At 50.5% G+C, this 17,308-nt stretch overlaps 1 protein-coding gene across 17 annotated transcripts in view; it reads left to right on the top strand.

Annotated features, from left to right (window-relative positions):
• PRKAG2 (protein kinase AMP-activated non-catalytic subunit gamma 2) overlaps nucleotides 1-17,308 on the top strand; it is a 327,100-nt gene that overhangs the window by 188,894 nt on the left and 120,898 nt on the right. For 12 of the 17 annotated variants that reach the window (XM_055284598.2, XM_055284600.2, XM_055284599.2 and 9 more), the window contains one exon: nucleotides 16,881-17,098. The exons of 3 other annotated variants lie outside the window; for them this stretch is intronic. In XM_055284598.2, the coding sequence (XP_055140573.1) occupies nucleotides 16,881-17,098 (218 nt within the window). Of the gene's footprint in view, nucleotides 1-16,880; nucleotides 17,099-17,308 lie in introns of those variants that run through there. 2 more of the 17 variants (XM_055284613.2, XM_055284610.2) reach the window with 2 other exon arrangements.

The following is a 17,308-nucleotide window of genomic DNA, read 5'->3' as shown; positions in this document are numbered from 1 at the left end:
ATGTGAGCAGGTCTTGGGCCCCAGGGCGGAGGCAAAGTTTCCACCATCATGCTGAGGCATCTCCATCCGAGCCCTGCCTGTCCCTCCTTCAAGGCCCAGGGGAAAAGCACCTGCTTTGCCCATTGCAGAGACGACCCCCCGAACTTATGTTAGAGCACTGTTTTAAAAGTCAGGATTATTTAGCTCTGAGTTACATAGAGTAAAACTCACCCTTCTTAAAAAAAAATGTGCTATTCTGAGAGTTTTGAGAAACATCTGCAGTTGTGTAATCAGCACCACCGTCAAGACATAGAACAATTCCAACACCCAAAGAAATTTCCGCATCCCTTTTTATAGTCAATTTCTCCCCTCATCCTCAGCAAACACTGACTTTTTTTTCTGTCTGCTATAATTTTGCTTTTTCCAGAATGTTGTATAAATGGAAATACATAGTATGTGTATATTTGGACCTGGCTTCTTTCACTTAGAAAAATGCATTTGAGATTAATTCATTGTGTTGCATATATCAAGAGTTCTTTCCTTTTTATTACTGAGTAGTGTTCTATTGTATAGATGCACCAGTTTTTTGGTTTGTTTTCTGTTTTTGTTTTTGTTTTTGTTTTTTTTGAGACAGGGTTTCACTTTGTCGCCCAGGCTGTAGTGCAGTGGCACAGTCGTGACTCACTGCAGCCTCGAACTCCCAGACTTAAGTAATCCTCCTACCTCAGCCTCCCAAGCAGCTGGGACAACAGGAGCGTGCCACTGCACCCAGCCAACTTTTTTTATTTTTTGTAGAGATGGGGTCCCACTATGTTGCCTAGGCTGGTCTTGAACTCCTGGCTTCAAGTGATCCTTCTGCTTCAACCTCCCAAAGTGCTGTACTAGTTTATTAATTCACCAGTTGAAGGATGTTTGAGTTGTCTCCAGTTTGGGGCAAGTATGAATAAAGCCACTGAAAACATTGCATTCAGGATTTTGTGTGAACAAGGTTTCATATCTTCTAAGAGTGGCATTGCTAGGTTGTATGGTAAATGTATAACCACAGAAGAAGCTATCAAACTATTTTCCAAAATGGCTATGTTGTTTGTATTTCCACCAGTGACATATGAGAGTTCCCGTTGTTCCAAATCCTTGTCAGCACTTAGCATTGTCAGGTTTTTGTAGATGTTAGCTGGTCTAGTAGGTATAGTGATGTTTCATTGTAGTTTTAATTTGTATATCCCTAAAGATTAATGATAGTGAACGTCATATTGTTATTTGTCATCTGTATATCTTCTTTGCTGAAGTATCTGTTTAAATCTTCTGTCCACTTTTTTTTTTTTACTGAGAAATTTTTGTTGTTGTTGTTGTTACTGAGTTTTGAGAGTTCTTTATATACTCTGCTACAAGTCCTTTATCATATATGTGTTTTGCAATACAGTCAGCCCTCCATATCCACAGGTTTCACCTCCTCAGCTTCAACCAATTGCAGATCAAAAATATTCAGGGGAAAAAATAATAAAAATAATAATACAACAATAAAAATACAGATGAAAAACCAACACAGCATAATAATTATTTGCGTAGCATTTCCATTATATTAGATATTATAAGTAATCCAGAGATAATTTAAAGGAGGGTGTATAAAAGAGATAATAGGAGGGTGTGTATAGGTCATATGCACATATTACACCATTTTATACTGGGGACTTGAGCATCCTGGACTTTGGTGCCTGAGAGGGGTTCTGGAATCAATTCCCTGCAGACACAGAGAGATAGCTGTGTTTTTGCTCTGCCATGTTTCTTCTTTCGTTTTCTTAATGGTGTATTTTAAAGAGCTTAAGATTTAAAGTTAGATTTGTCTACTTGTTGAGCACTATGTACAAAGCAAGCTGTGCAAATCTTTCTTGAGCTGGGACAGTGCGCCAGGCCCCATGGGATAGCGATAAGCAAGACTCATGGCCATTCACGCTTAGTGGAAGACCCGAGATGCATCAAGAAACAACCCAGCACTCTATCATTTGATAACGTTGGAATGTGCTAAGTGTATGAAAAGGAGGAATGATTTACTCTAGAAACCAGTGAGGGCTTCACAGAAGATGAGCTTAGCTGACAATAGATGCTGAAGCTGTGGAGTGAATCAGAAGATAAGTGGAAAAATCCCGGCTCCCCTAAGCATCGAGTTCAGATATCATTTTTCATGCACTGATTCTAGAAACCTGGCACTAAAGAGAAAATTACGTGGAGGCAACATGTGTGATGTGGTACAATTGAATCCAGGAACCCTGGCCCTGTCCTTCCCTCCCAGCCTTGCACCTTCCTAACGGCTGCTCCTCTCTTGGGTCCTTTGTGGAGTATCCGGCCTGCCTTCTGCAGATTGACCAAGAATAACAAAGCAGGAATCTTTCAGGGAAGACCAATGTGTAGGAAGGGGGGGGGCAGGGCATCTTGGAAGTTTGTCAAGTAGATGAGGTATCTGGAAGGGGGCAGGGGCCTTTCCAGACCCTCAGATCATGCAAACAGAGGGCTGAGTTCTCCCTCCCCACAATGCGAGCTCTACCAGTGGTAGTTACTGTGCGTCAGACGCAGGAAGCATTAGGAATTCCAAGCTCCCTAGCAAGAGGGCTCCTTTCCCACCTCCCTCGGGGTGAGTGGTTACCTCTCTATTAAAAACACTAGCAGCAATGCAGGTGTGATTCTGTCATTTTTTATCATGGCCCTGAACTCCCAGAATTGTTGCTGTCAAGGGGCAGAGGTAAGCCCTAGGTTTGAGATTCCAGATCGTCTTTGAAAGGATGCAACCAATACATTTGTTTCCACCACGCTTAATTCCCTTTCGTCTGCAGCTTTCCTTCCTCTTCTCTTCCTCCTCCATGGAGAATCGTACCGATTAATCACTGGAGGCAGACAACCACTAGAGCTCACGATCCCTACCTCTCCCTTCGTGATGTGAATGAGGAGAGCTCGGAGCTGGGAACGGCACCGTGGAAACGGCTCTGGGGCAGAGGCGGCAGTCTGGACACCGTCCCAGCCTCCCCAACCCGTCTCACTGGCACCTGACATCCAGAGGGCCTGCCGGGGTGGCGTCAGATGATGTGTTGAGTCAACAGAGCCCCAGGAGAGCCCTGGTTGGAGTCCCATGGCAGCCGGCTGCAGCCAGCACCCCAGGAAGGGAGTGTCTGCTACCGGCTGCAGCCGCCACCTGGCCTCCTGGGAGACCTGGCAGGAAGGGGAAAGCCGGGCAGGAATCACACTCACAGATGCTCTCCCTATCCCAGCCTCTGCCGCCTTCTCCTGCTTTGCTGTATGTGGCTCTCCAAAGTGGAGGTTTGGGAATGTGCTTCTGTGGCCCATACCCCACGTGGTCCACACCCCATCGTGCCAGGTAGAACAATGCATTCTTGTCTCCCCTGAGAGCTGTACACCTGGAAATGGCCGGGGATACACTTCCAGGAGGGAACGGTGACTCAAAGCCCTCCCTGCATCACCCACAGCCCTTCTCACCTGTGCCTCATCCAGAGCAGTGAGCCTGGGTGATCAGAGGGAGCCCTCCAGGGTGAGGATAAACAGCTCAGGAATGGGACCATTGTGGGGGGCCACTGGAGCCCCCCAGGAGGGGATCTGTTCATGAGCAGTGAGCCACCACCAAGGGTTCAGAGCAGACTCAAAGAGCTGAATTGTAGAAAGCACAGGAAAAAACTCCAGGTACTATTACAGATTTTTAAAACGATTATGCTCTGGAAGCTTTGGTGTGACAGGGTCCCAGCGAGGCGTGATCTTGATTTGGTTATCACACTGATTTTCCACTTCATTTTCGGCCACATTTTCTCCTGTTCAGGGCTCCTCAGAGACTTCTGAGTTTGGAGGTTCAGGGTGCAAAATGAGTATAGCTCCTCTCAGACGCTGGAACAGGGAGGCAGGCCACCCTGGAGGAGAGGGGAACCACGAGAACGTTTTGAGACCCCTCAGAATACAGATTCCTAAAACCTGACTTTTGGGGAGTTAGAAGTGCCCCGAAGTGATTTGAGAGAGAAATCTATGTACCCACGCTTCATTTATGAGTTTTGTCAGATGATCAAAGTGTCCTGGGGTTCAAGAAAGTTGAAGAACTACTTCCCCAGTTTTTAGGAAGTTTCCTCAAGAGCTAGAATAATAAACAAATTGTCAACAACCAGGAATTTCAAGAGGGACTGGAAACAGTCGGAAGCAAGCAGTGTCCGAATCCTGGGCACAGTGGGGGAGCCCGCTGCGGAGTTCCCTGGCCAGCACAGGGTAGGGACGTTGCAGGTGGAAGCTCTGAGGACGGAGGCCTCCCTGGAAGAGGCATGCTTCCAGGGCCTTGCAGCCACTGGACCCTTCCCACACCCTATCTCATCAGGGTAAATTCCAAGTTTACCCTCACGTGAGATCTGCTGTTTTACTTCATAGCGATACCCGTGTATACCGGCTTTGCCAGACAATTGGCATGAACGATGCTGTGTTACAAACAGCCATCTGGAAGGGATCAAGGTTAGAATGACCTTTCTGAAATCTCCGACTCTAGTCCTGATCTAAGAACATGTTGAGACATGCTCAGGCAGGATGGGCTGGGGGGCGCTCCTGCCCAGGAATATTCTGGCCCCATCCTGCGGCCAGTGCCAGGAAGCCTTTCCCCTGCTCACTGGGCAACTCGGCATCAACTGAGAGTATGAAAGTCCCTCTGGTCTCCTGTTGAATTGGTGTCCTTCCCTTATTTCCTTCTAGGAAATGACAGTAGTCACCATGCTGACTCAGTAAGGAGCCCAGGGTGGCCTCATTTCCTCTTCCTCCCCCTCCCTCCCCTTCCAAATCCAAAGTGCCACGTCTTGGCCTTCCACTACCCGCTCCACCCTATACACCCTTGGCAGCTGGCCGAGGGAGCCCTGCTGGGGAGGAGGGTGGACACGGAGAGGCAGCCCAAGGCAGACACACCTCTGACCTCAGGCACCCACCTCACCTGGTGCGACTGTGTGCTTTTTCCTGTCGCCCATACAAACAGTCTTCTCCCCAACGTTCCACAGGGATGAGGTCACCGTCGGAAACCTCCTGGAATGGAGCAAGGCTCTGGGCTGTGGCCTGAAGACCTGAGTCATGGCTGTGGACCTGCTTCTGGGGTGGGGGGTAGATCCTCAGCCACACACTTCACCTCTCAGAGCCTGCACTTCCTCCACCGAAAATGAGGTTCTGAGACGTTTGTCCCCCAAGGTCATGCCCATTCTTACCACCTATGATTCTCATGCTGGCCCATCCCAGACTATCACATTCAGCAGAGTTCATCTCCACAGTACCAAACAATGCCTGCTGCTTTTGTGATTCCACAAATACTGATAATTAGAGGGACTGAGGTTGCTAACATTTCCCTTTCATTGACAAATTCTTAGCAAATTGTTTTTCCGAAACCATTGTACATGGGAAAGTTCTGCTGCAGAATTTCTGTCTCTCACAAAGCAGCAGAGGGGCCTCCCCTGTGCCTCCCCGGGACTGCTTTCTAAGTGGCAGCATCAAGACGCACATCTGCTGTTGTCTTTTGCTCAAGCGAAGTATCTAGGGTAACGTTTTGGGTCCATGATGTAGAACTCCGATCTCCAGGCAAGCATGAAGAAGGAACGGGGCAGACAGCAGAAGCTGGGACCGCACTGTCAGAGTTGGGACTGATCTAAAATTAGCCCCTGTGAGATTCTCGTTTCCCTCCCCTCCACCACCATTTCTGTTTTGTTAGTTCCCGTGTAAATACCCATATGCTAGAGCCAACTATTTAATAACTAGGTGCAGAATGTTATTGGGTATACAAAGCCCTATAAGACTGGATATTTTCTGGATTCCTTTTAGGAGAATAACCTTGGAAAAATTCCTGAAAGTTTTTTTTAAAATAGAAATAATTTTTCACCTTCCATATTGCCATGATGCTTTGACTCCAAGATCACTCAGATATTTTCCAACATATTTTGAACAGTTTCAATGACATAAGATCATAAAACAGATTCTTAGAGCCTAGAACCAAAATCTGCAGCCTGAAACCTTACTCCAGATGAAAATATGAATTGAGAGTGAGCTCAGCTAGGGCCAGGGCCATTCAGCTATAAAGGGGCCAGAGTCCAGAAACTCCCACTGAGAGAGGGGGTCCTGCAGGGCAGGGCTGGAGTGGGGTGGGGAGGACACCAGGCGGGTGTGAAACTTGTCTTTTAGGAACATTCAGAGCAAGGTCTCAAAGCAGCTGGCTGGAAAGGAGCAGCAGAGCTCAGGAGAGCTGGCCTGGCTGGCGGCTGCATAAACGCCTGGTACTCGGGGACGAGGCATCATTCCAGGGCGTTTCTGCATGAGGCTGACCTTGGCTGCAGGGAGAGTCATTCCTATCAGAGACCAAGCAGGGGGCTGGGAACTCAGAAGGAAGGGAATTTGCTCTTCCATAGAAGGGAGCTGTGAGACAGGACGGAGGCACTGGGACCGCATGACCATAAAGAATGGGAACTAAAAATTAGACGTTTCCTATCTGTGAAACAGGGAGTTGGATTAAATAAATGGTATGGTTCCAAAACCTGTCCAACCACCCGCGTCACCTGGGGAACGTCACACAGCTCACATCCCCAGGGTCCTCCTGGCCCCGTCGGTCAGGATCTTATGGTCCTATGGGCACATGCGTTCTCAATGCTCCCAGGTGACTTTTGGCCCAGCCAGGTTTGGGAACTGAAGCCTGAGAAGCATCCTAACTGTCTCTGTGGCTCAGATGCTCTACTCAGCATGTCGGGTTAGACTCAGTGGGGGCAGGGACTGAGGACCCCCCAGACAAGAGTTTAGAGCAAAACCGTCTCACGGGGAATGAGGACGCTAGCAGATACATAAACCTAGCATCTTCGATTAAGCCAGCTATTCGACGTTTGCAAAAAGTAAAAATGCCACCCATTTTTTGTTTTAAAAAATAGAGATTGGTGAGAAGTTACTTTTTAAAAAATGAGGATCCCAAAGAGCTTTGGTTTCTGTGGGTCACATGAATCAATATTCACCATAGTAGAATTTTTTTTTTTTTTTTTTTTAGAGACAGGGTCTTTCTGTCACCCAGATTGGAGTCCAGTGGTGCAGTTTTGGCTCATTGCAGCCTCAACCTCTCAGACTTAAGCAATCCTCCCTCCTCAGCCTCCTGAGTAGCTGGGGCCAAGGGTACATGCTACCATGCCCAGCTAATTTTTTATTTTTTGTAGAAATGGGGGTCTCACTATGTTGGCCAGGCTGATCTTGAACTCCTGGGCTCCCAGCTCCTCCCTTCTCGGCCCCCCAAAGTGCTGGGATTACAGGCCTAAGCCACCAAACCCAGCCTATATTAGAAATTAAAACAGAAAATTTTAAACATTAATTCACTTATAAATGACAACCATAAACTTATTAAACACCCTATTTTTCAAGAGTGTAAAGGGGTGCTGAAGCTGAAATGTTTGTTTACCGCAGCAGTTCTCAAAGAGAAGCTGAGCATGGGATGGGGTGTTGGTGGGGCGGCCCTGAGGACAGGCTTCTTTCAGAGAAGTATTGGGCAGTTGGGGCTGTGGGAAGTAGAACAGTTCAGGTTGAATGGATCATTCTGGAATGTGTCCACCAACAGAATATGGAGAATGGTAGAATGGTCTTGAAGATGACCTCGCTACTCCCACCTTGGGCTGGGGGGAAAGAGAAGAAATGGCTGAAGGCCCAGGCAGGCCCGCTCTGTGTAGGCTATTCCTGCCTCTGTGCAAATGAAACAGCAGCCTGCAGTGGGTTATAGAGGAAGCGGACTCTTGGGCCTAAGTGGTACTGATACCTAATGTCACCCTGGGCCAGGTGCTGTTCAATGAACTGACGTGTGGCACCTGGAGCTTGTCTTGGGGTGTCCAGCTTTTTCCAATTTCTTACGTCTCCAGGTGATGAGAAACCAGGGACTGGCCTCCACGCCCTCAGGAACAGCTTCCAGAGTGCATCGTGGCTGACTGTGGCTGGGGGCGCTGGGATGGCTATGGCCAGGACTGCCTGGAGGAGACCCCAACTTGTCAGAGAGGGCTCGGCTGGGATTTCTCACCTCCACGCTGAGCCTGTGTGGAGGGGCTGCAGGGTGGAGTCAGCCAGGGGTGAGCTGCAGCTTGAACTTCAGGTGTGTCACACTCCTGTCCCCCAGGCAAGGCAGCAGCTAGAGCCGGCTCTGAGCTTCTGACCAGCAGGGTCTTCTCCCGGAGACGTCACCTGCTATCAATGGCAGCTGCCCATACTGAATACGGGCCCTATAGTTCAGTGTCCCAGGGTGCTTTGCTTCTTACCTCTTACTCATCACACAAAGCCCACGGGCAGCTCAGATGTTCAAAGAATGAACCAAGCCTCTGTGCAGACTCCTCTGAGGCCACATAGCTGGCGAGTGGTGACTTAGGGTCCAGCCCAGGTTTCTGTCCCCAGAGCTTAGCTCCTTCCACGGTGCTGGCCAGTCCTTATCCTGGTTTGGGAGTGGAGGCTGGAAACTGTATCACTGGGGGCAGGAAACGAGGGCATTCAGCTGGGGTTGTGAAGGGGCTTTTCCCAGGGGTGTGAGCAGGGTTTCAGGAGTCATTACCACCCAGGCCTGGAGGGACCAGGGGAAGAGGAGTCACTGGAGGGAAAGCAGGCAGGAGGGGCCAGCTGGGGCCCTAAGGATACTGCCCCTCTCTTCCCCGGCTCCCCCAGCCTCCTGCAGTTGCCTGCGCTGCCCAGAGCCATTCTGGAGTCAGAGGGCCAGGCACTCAGCTCCAGCAGCCCTGGAGGTAGGGCTCTGGAATGAGGGGTGGGAGAAGATAAAACCTGCAGGGGATAGGGGCCATGCGGGGAGAGGGTATAGGAGCCAGGCCAGAGGGCACGTGAGAAACAAAGAGCCAAAACATCAAAGCAGTGGGTTTGCTCCTTGAGAAAAGAGAATCCTAAGCAGACATCAGAGGCTGGGTTCTGGGGCACCTGCCTGGCCTGAACTTGTGCCACCCGGAGTCTCGTGCCGTCCAGGGTCTCCGCCTGCCTGCTGGTCGCATCCCTCTGTGTGCCACAGCTACTCAGCACAGGTACTGCTGTGCCTCTCTGGCTGTGGCACTTTCGTTGGGCACCTCCCTGGGCCACCGTTCCCCCTCAAGACACTCACCATCCTCCCTCCAAATAGGGAACAACACCCGGCCCCTCACTCTGATGAGTGGTGGGAGGTTTCAAAACCCTGTATAAGCAAAGCCTCCCTTCAGTGTCAATGGAAAGGTTGCTCTTCTCACTTCATGCCTCTTGAAACAACAGTCAGCAGAATACATTCTTTCCTTCTTGTCTTTCCAGACCTTATGCATAAAAAAGGCAGGAATGAGGCTCTAGCTCATTCCATTTATGCAGTGGAGGGGCCGGATTGCACCAGATAGGCATCTGGTCTACCTGGTTTATTTTTACCAAGGCAAGGGGTGGATTTGTCCCAGAGCCCGTGGCAACTTAGTGGTAAAACCAGACCTAGAGCTTGGGGCTTCTGAGAGCCAGGCCTCCATTTCCACCCAGCATAGCTGTTCTGCATCCAGCAGGGCTCAGTTCCCTTTGGTGGCACCTCTGTTCTCTTCCTCCTCCTCCTCTCCAGCACCTGCCAGCGGGGCCAGGCCCTGTGAAGTCACCAGCCCATGGCTCCCCGGTGTCTGGAGCCCCTTTCGTGGTGTTCTGTGTGGCTGCCAGGAGCGGTTTCTGTTCCCTCACTGGGCCTGTTCACTAGGCCTGGCTGCCACCCTGGGAGAATCAAAGGCATTGTTCACTGCAGAGACTGGCGGTGTCCTAAACAAAGTCCTTAAGGAGCAGGAGAAAGGAGGAGGTGCCTTCTCAGAAGGAACAGAAAGGGGGCACCTGTCTGTCCTTTGGCCAGAGCCTTCTTGGGTGACTGTTGCCATGGCCCAGTCCTGCCTGGGCCCTTAGGAGAGGCCCCTGGGCTGGGGCAGATCTGTGTCCTCCTCCAGGATCGGGGCCCAGCTGTTTCCTGGGGTTTCTGAGCCACCTTCCCACCTCCACCCTCAGGCCTTCTCCTCTTCCCTGAGCTCCCCCTGCTTTCCTGGTTCTCGACTTTATTGCATGGTGGTGTTGGGGTTGCTTTTTTTGGTTTTGTCCCTATGTCTCCCACAGACTACAGGGACTTGCTCTAATCCATCTTAGCACCCCCTTCCTCAACACCCCCAGCATACTTAGCCCATGGAAGCTGTCCAGGAGCTATTCATTTACTGATCAGACCCAAGGTTGAGTTCGGCAGTTGACCTTGTGATTAAGAAATACATTGGTCTATTTAAAAGTAATGGGGGGCCAGGCCTGGCAGTTCACACCTATATTCCCAGCACTTTGGGAGGCTGAGGCAGGAGGTGAGTTGATACCAGGAGTTCAAGACCAGCCCGGGCAGCATAGTAAGATGCCATCTCTACAAATAAAAAAATTAGCTGGTGTAACGGTATTTGCCTGGAGTCCCGGCTACTCAGGAGGCTGAGGTGGGAGGATTGCTTGAGCCCAGGAGTTTGAGGCTGCGGTGAGCCATGATCACACCATTGTACCCCAGCCTGGGCCACAGAGTGAGACTTTGTCTCAAAAAAAGTAATGAGGGATTGTGTCAGCATTGCCCTGTTTCCCTTTTATTTATGAATAGTGATACCAACACTGAAAAAAAAAGTTTAGGAATCATTCTTACTACCCACCTTACCTGACTTCCACAAGACAGTTGTTTCTCTACTGATTGAATAGCATAAACGTGAGTAGAAGTCACTTCTTTGTTGGTCTACCCTTCCTGGCTGGCATGGAAGAAAAACCTCTTTGGAGGAAGCCTGTCCCTCCCTACCTGGGGCTGTCCCACCTTAGGAAGCACATGGGGTCCCAAGCTCATTCCGCCTCTGTGCCCCTCTCTTCTGTGGCACCTCTTCTTTCCCTCTGCAGTCACCCAGTGTCATCCAAGCTCTCCTTCCTGTTGGCTGGTGAAGCCCCACTTCTGGGAGAGTAATTCATACAGCTGAAATGTAATTTTAAGTCTTTAGGTTCTTTCTCTCGGTGATACCCCAGTTTGATTGTGGCAGAAAGTGTCTGGGTTATAGAGTCAGGACAGTGGAGCTGAGGTGTGGTCCCTGCCGTTTATTCCCTAAAGGACCATGGATAAGTAACTGAACTTTCTCCAGCCACCAGTTTCTTCATCTGTGAGGGGCAGATGGAGCCAGAGTGTGTAAGCCCTCCGTAAACAGGGTGGCATCATGCAAAAAAAAAAAAAAAAAAAAAAAGTGTTGACACTGCAAGACTCTACCCCCTCTTAAAAACATTTCAGGTATCAGTCAACAGATAGGGCGTATGTTTGGTTCCAGGAAGGTTCACTCCCCGTGCCCCTAAACTACACACATATCCCTAATGCACACACTGTGAGTCTTAGCATTTCACCTGTCCCTTCCCCTAAAAGTTTCTCTTCCCCCTCCGTAGTCCAGAGTGTCACCTGTTTTCCCCACAGGAGTCACCAGCTCTGGAAGGAACAGGAAGGAGCAGGAAGGCCAGGTGGAAAGATGGGAGCAGCTTCTGAACTTGGAAAGATTACAATGATAGAGAATCATTCAGCCCCACCGGAAATGAGGTGTTCCCACCCCCAGATGAACAGTCCCCCTTCTCATCTTCTTGGCCCCAGAAGTTCACTCCTGCATCCCGCCACCTCTCTCACCTCCGTTGGGACTGGGTTAGGATCATTCCGGTACTCACACGGGGGTGGCCTGCAAGGGGACAGGGCCGTGGGAGGTGCAGACGCCGTGGTTTGTGTTCTTAAGAGCTCTCGGCGGGGTGTGGGGAGGGGCTTGGTCAAGTTGCATTCTCTTTAAACTATTTACTCGAAAGATGAACATTCTGTACCCAAAGAACTAGCAAGGACTTTTCATGGGCTGTGAACATCCCTTGCACAACAGTGACTAAGCTTCATCCCTGAAGAATGTTAGAAGTGGAAAAGCTTCTCGAAGAGAGCGAGGGACAGGAGAGCTCAGGAAGGCACAGCCGTGGCCCTGGCTCTAGTGGGAGACAGGACAGAGGTCCTGGTCCTGGTCCTCGTGGGAGACATCCCTGCACAGAACTGGGGGGCGCGTCGGGGCAGGCAGGGCAGGAGGCAGGTCAGTGCTTAAATACGGCCTTCGCCAGCCTCTTGGCTCAAAAGCAAAATAGTGGCTGAAAAGAAGTAATTTTCTGAATGGATAATCCATTCCCATGTTAGAAAGTCTGAAAAATCAAACAGGGGATATGATGAAAGTTCTCCCTGCCAGTTGTTCCCTTCCCGGAGACAGCCAGTGTTTCCAGATCCTGCCAAAGATAGTCTAGGCAAAATCAGACAGGCAGAATATAGATACTCTTTCCTTTTTTTGAAACTACAAATGGTATCATTCGATACAGATGGCTCTGCAGTTGGCTTTCTTCACTTACCGCTCCATCTTGGAGATGAAAGGAACGAGGATCCCTGTCATGTTCCGACAGGAATGGCGGCTGCCTGTGCCTGCAGGTGGGCCGTGATTTATCTAACCTCTTCTTGATGAGCCTCTGCGTCTCCAGGCTCTGCTTTTAAAAGCACCACGGTAATGAATAAGCCCTACACTCGACACTTAGCAATTACACAGATAAGTCTATGGAAGAAAGCCCCAGAAATGGAATTACTGGGTCCAGGAACATGCGCATTTGTGGTTTTGATAGGTGGTGCCAAGATAGGCACCACAGAGTACCTGTTTCCTCTGGGCCTTTGCCCAATGGCTGCATGGGTGCTGTTTGGGTTCATTTTGTTGTGTTGTGTTTTATTTTGTGAGACAGGGTCTTGCTGTGTCACCCAGGCGGGAGTGCAGTGGTGCGATCCTAGCTCACTGCAGCCTTGAACTCCTGGGCTCAAGCGATCTCGCCATGTAGCTGAGACTACAGGCATGTGTCACCATATCTGGCCAATTTTTTTTTTTTAATAGAGACAAGGTCTTGCCATGTTGCCCTAGATGGTCTCAAACTCCTGGGCTCAAGCAATCCTCCTCCCTCAGCCTCCCAAAGTGCTGGGGCTACAGGCATGCGCCACCGCACCTGGCCAGGGCTAGTTTTGATCATGCCCTGCTCAGGGATGGACATAGCCACTTTTCAGCATTGTCCCTGGAGGAGGCGTTAGAGCTCTCTGTGGCTGGCCCCTTCCTTTACACACGAAGACCCCAGCCCCCCAGAGGGGTTTGCCGGCAGGGCTGTCACAGGTCATGAGGATGTGGGGGGTGGCACAGATTTTTGAACCTAAAACGCCCCCCAACACATTCTATTCAGCTCTGCCCCATCGGGTCCCTGCACATGCCTACGGGAAGCAGGGGCACAGCCCCCAGAAAGTGCCACTGAAACGGCCCTGTGTCCAGTGGGGGAAGGGGCTGGGAGAGGATGAGAACATTCCCTCTTGACTCTCAGGAGAGGAGATAGCCTGTCCTAGGTGCATTGTGGGGACGAGGACGGGTCCCTCCAGGGGACTCTGCAGGAACCACTGAAGGATGTGACTCTGGGGTCTAAGGCCCCAGGCAGTGCCCTACACTACACACAAAGCAGTACACAAGGCTTCCTTGCTCTGCCCCTGCAGATCCCCCTGAGAGGCCCCAGGCAGGCCTCCCCGAGCCCTGGCTACTGTCTCCATTTCTCAGTGGCAAGCAGCTGGAGCCTGGCCCTGAGAAGGGTCTGGATGGTCCAGCAGCCCTTTCGTGGTCCTGCCTGCTGACACACCCCCATCTCTGAAGAGCTGCTGAACCACATCAGGACCTTCCCACACTTCCTCTTCCCTCTCCTTCCTCCCCGCCCCACCTCAAAGCAGGGCTTTCTTCTCCAGACCTTTGGGGAAAAAGATTCTATTTTTCTTTTTTTTACTTTTCTTTCTTTTTTTTTTTTTTTTTTTTTTTGAGACAGAGTCTCACTCTGTCACCCAGGCTGGAATGGAATGCAGTGGCACAATCTCAGCTCACTGGGTTCAAGTGATTCTCCTGCATCAGCCTCTGGAGTGACTGGGACTACAGGCACGCGCCACTACGCCTGGCTAATACTTGTATTTTTAGTAGAGATGGGGTCTTGCCATGTTGGCCAGGCTGGTCTTGAACTCCTAACCTCAGGGGGTCCACCCACTTCAGCCTCCCGAAATGCTGAGATTATAGGCATGAGCCGCTGCACATGGCCTCTATTTTTCAAAAGAGTTTGGGGCTTTGTTGTGAGGGCCTTTTACATTTTAAGTTTCGGGTGCTAACCATCTCCTCCTGCTTCCACCCAGAGCTGCCTCCCAAGTGCCAACCCCGGGGCTTCCAGAGGGCTTTCCACTCACACTGCTCAGTCTCCTGAAGGGACTCCCTGGAAAAGGGGGCTCCTTCTCTAATAGGTGACTTCCTAAACCTCCCTCGATTCGCAAATCGAGCAGCCTTCTGAGCCAGAGTAGACTCAGAGAGCCCAGCTCAGCCATGTGGTGGAAGAAGATTTATGGACAGAAAAAGGAAAGTGACCACAGAAAGCGGAAGTAAGGCACAGAAACACCTGGGTTGGTTACAGCTCAGCATTTGTCTTATTTGAACACAGTTGGAACAGTTGGCTACATGTGATTGCCAAAACTCTGGCTGGCACAAGTGTAGGCTACGATCTGTTTACACCTCCACCTGTTACAGTTCACAATGTACAGAAAACCCTTTAGGCCAAACTTAAAATATTTAAGGAGGCAGCTCTAGGCTAAATGTAATTTAATAGGCCATGTTCACTGACATCTTTCGTTTGACTTATGTAATTCAAAATTTATTTTAAAAAGTTTATTTTTCTACCTGTAAGATGTAAGATATCAGAGGGTGAGTGCGGTGGCTCATGCCTGCAATCCCAGCACTTTGGGAGGCCGAGGCAGGCGGATCACTTGAGGTCAGGAGTTCGAGAGCAGCCTGCCCAACATGGTGAAACCCCGTGTCTACTAAAAATATTTTTTAAAAATTAGTCAGGCCTGGTGGCAGGTGCCTGTAATCCCAGCTACTTGGGATGCTAAGGCAGGAGAATCGCTTGAACCCGGGAGGCAGAGGTTGCAGTGAGCTGAGATTACACCACAGCACTCCAGCCTGGGCAACAAGAGCGAAAACTCTGTCTCAAAAAAAGAAAAAAGAGAGATTTGAGATATCAGACCCAAAGCCAAATTCTGCTTCTCTTAGAACACAATCCATGCATTGCATCAGTCTCCTCAGGCTGTTATAACAAAATGCCACCGACTGAGTGGCTTAAAACAACTAAAATTTAGCCCTGTCCTGAAGGCCAGAAGTTCAAAATCGAGGTGTTGGCAGCGCCACGCTCCCTCTGAAACCTGTAGGGGAGGATTCTTCTTTGCCTCGCCCTGGCTTCTGGGTTTGCCAGCAATCCCTAGCACGCCTTGGCTGCAGCTGCATTGCTCTTGATTGCTGCCTCTGCCAGCATGAGGGCTTCCCTCTGGGTATCAGTTTCTGTGTCTCTTCTCCTCTTCTTATAAGGACACCAGTCATATTGCATTAGGGCCTACCCTAGTCCAGCAAAATCTCATCTAGACTTGGTTGATCTGAAAAGACCCTGTTTCCAAATAAGGTCACATTCACAGGTCACATTCTGCCTGTGAACTGTGCCATGATTTATTTAACCTCTTCTTGACGAGCCTCTGCATCTCCAGCTCTGCTTTCAAAAGCACCATGGTAATGAATTAGGCGTACACTCGCCACTTAGCAATTACATAAATAAGTCTATGGAAGAAATAGACTTGTTTCTGTTAGTTAGAAATAAGTCAAAGTGGACAACCTTTAACTCCCAGAAGATTCATGTCTCCAGTCTTCCTACAATCCTCCACTAACACCGTTGCCCCTCCCATTATTTGCCCCCTCCCTTTCCCTGACCATCTAAATCTGTTTCACTCTTTAGACCCCATTCCAGTCCCACCCTTTCCCTGAAGTCTTCTTGGGTATTTGTCTTTACAGTGAAGTCTTGCTACTGGGAACTTACAGTGGTGTTGTTTATGTTGCACGTTTTGGTAGGAATAGCACATCCATCCCCTCCCCTCCCCTCCCCTCCCCCTCCTCAGGTACATGGTCCCATGGCTTCTGCAGCATTGGCCTGCATCTCTGCTGCACACTTTCTGAACTTCCGCATGTTTTACCTCAATAAATAAGGCACCACTGCGTTTGCTCTTGGCACCATGCTGGGGAAAGAAGGAGAGGAGATAAAACGATATTTGGCTGAATGGAGGAAAACGGCATCTGGAGGGTGTGTGTAAAAATTCACCAGATAACTCGGGACTGTGTGAGAACCCCGTTCCCAATGAGGGGATGCTGCCCACAACTGAGGGTGGATAGTGAGGCATTTCTGGACACAGCTGATTCTAAGAGACTAGAAATTGGTTTTTAAAGCTTTTCCTCAACATTCAGAATAATTTGGCTTCTTGCCATTTGAGGTTTTGGGCACCAGGAATGGTGAGAGCCTCCCTCTGCCATGGTCGGACCTCTGACCACCTCCAATGTCCCTTCCTGGATGCCGGACCTCTGACCGCCCCCGACGTCCCTTCCTGGAGGCCGGACCTCTGACCACCCCCAATGTCCCTTCCTGGAGGCCGGACCTCTGACCGCCCCCAATGTCCCTTCCTGGAGGCCGGACATCTGACCGCCCCCAATGTCCCTTCCTGGAGGCCGGACCTCTGACCGCCCCCAATGTCCCTTCCTGGAGGCCGGACCTCTGACCGCCCCCAATGTCCCTTCCTGGAGGCCAGACCTCTGACCGCCCCCAATGTCCCTTCCTGGAGGCCGGACCTCTGACCGCCCCCAATGTCCCTTCCTGGAGGCTGGACCTCTGACCGCCCCCGACGTCCCTTCCTGGAGGCCAGACCTCTGACCGCCCCCGACGTCCCTTCCTGGAGGCCGGACCTCTGACCGCCCTTGGTGTTTCTTCTGCAGCCTCCGGCCTCTCCTCCTCTCCATCAACACCCACCCAAGTGACCAAGCAGCATACGTTTCCCCTGGAATCCTATAAGCACGAGCCTGAACGGTTAGAGAATCGCATCTATGCCTCGTCTTCCCCTCCGGACACAGGGCAGAGGTTCTGCCCGTCTTCCTTCCAGAGCCCGACCAGGCCTCCACTGGCATCACCGACACACTATGCTCCCTCCAAAGCCGTAAGTCTGGGCCCTTCTGTGGGTGGGGCTGCCGGGTGGCAGTGGGAGGGCAGAGCGGTTATTGCCCCAAGCCGCACAGTCTATCTGCAGCTGAGGCCAAGGCTGTGTGCTCCCAACGTCTTCAGGATGTTGTATCATAAATCACAGGCTGAGGGAGAAATGGTCAGGGCACAATAGCAAATGGAAATACACAAAAAATAGCTGGGTGCG

Source organism: Symphalangus syndactylus, chromosome 6 (genome assembly GCF_028878055.3).
Source record: "Symphalangus syndactylus isolate Jambi chromosome 6, NHGRI_mSymSyn1-v2.1_pri, whole genome shotgun sequence".
In the NCBI taxonomy this organism is placed as follows: domain Eukaryota; kingdom Metazoa; phylum Chordata; class Mammalia; order Primates; family Hylobatidae; genus Symphalangus; species Symphalangus syndactylus.
The sequence above is the reverse complement of the archived record's forward strand: the minus strand, read 5'-3'. Positions and strand labels throughout refer to the sequence as shown.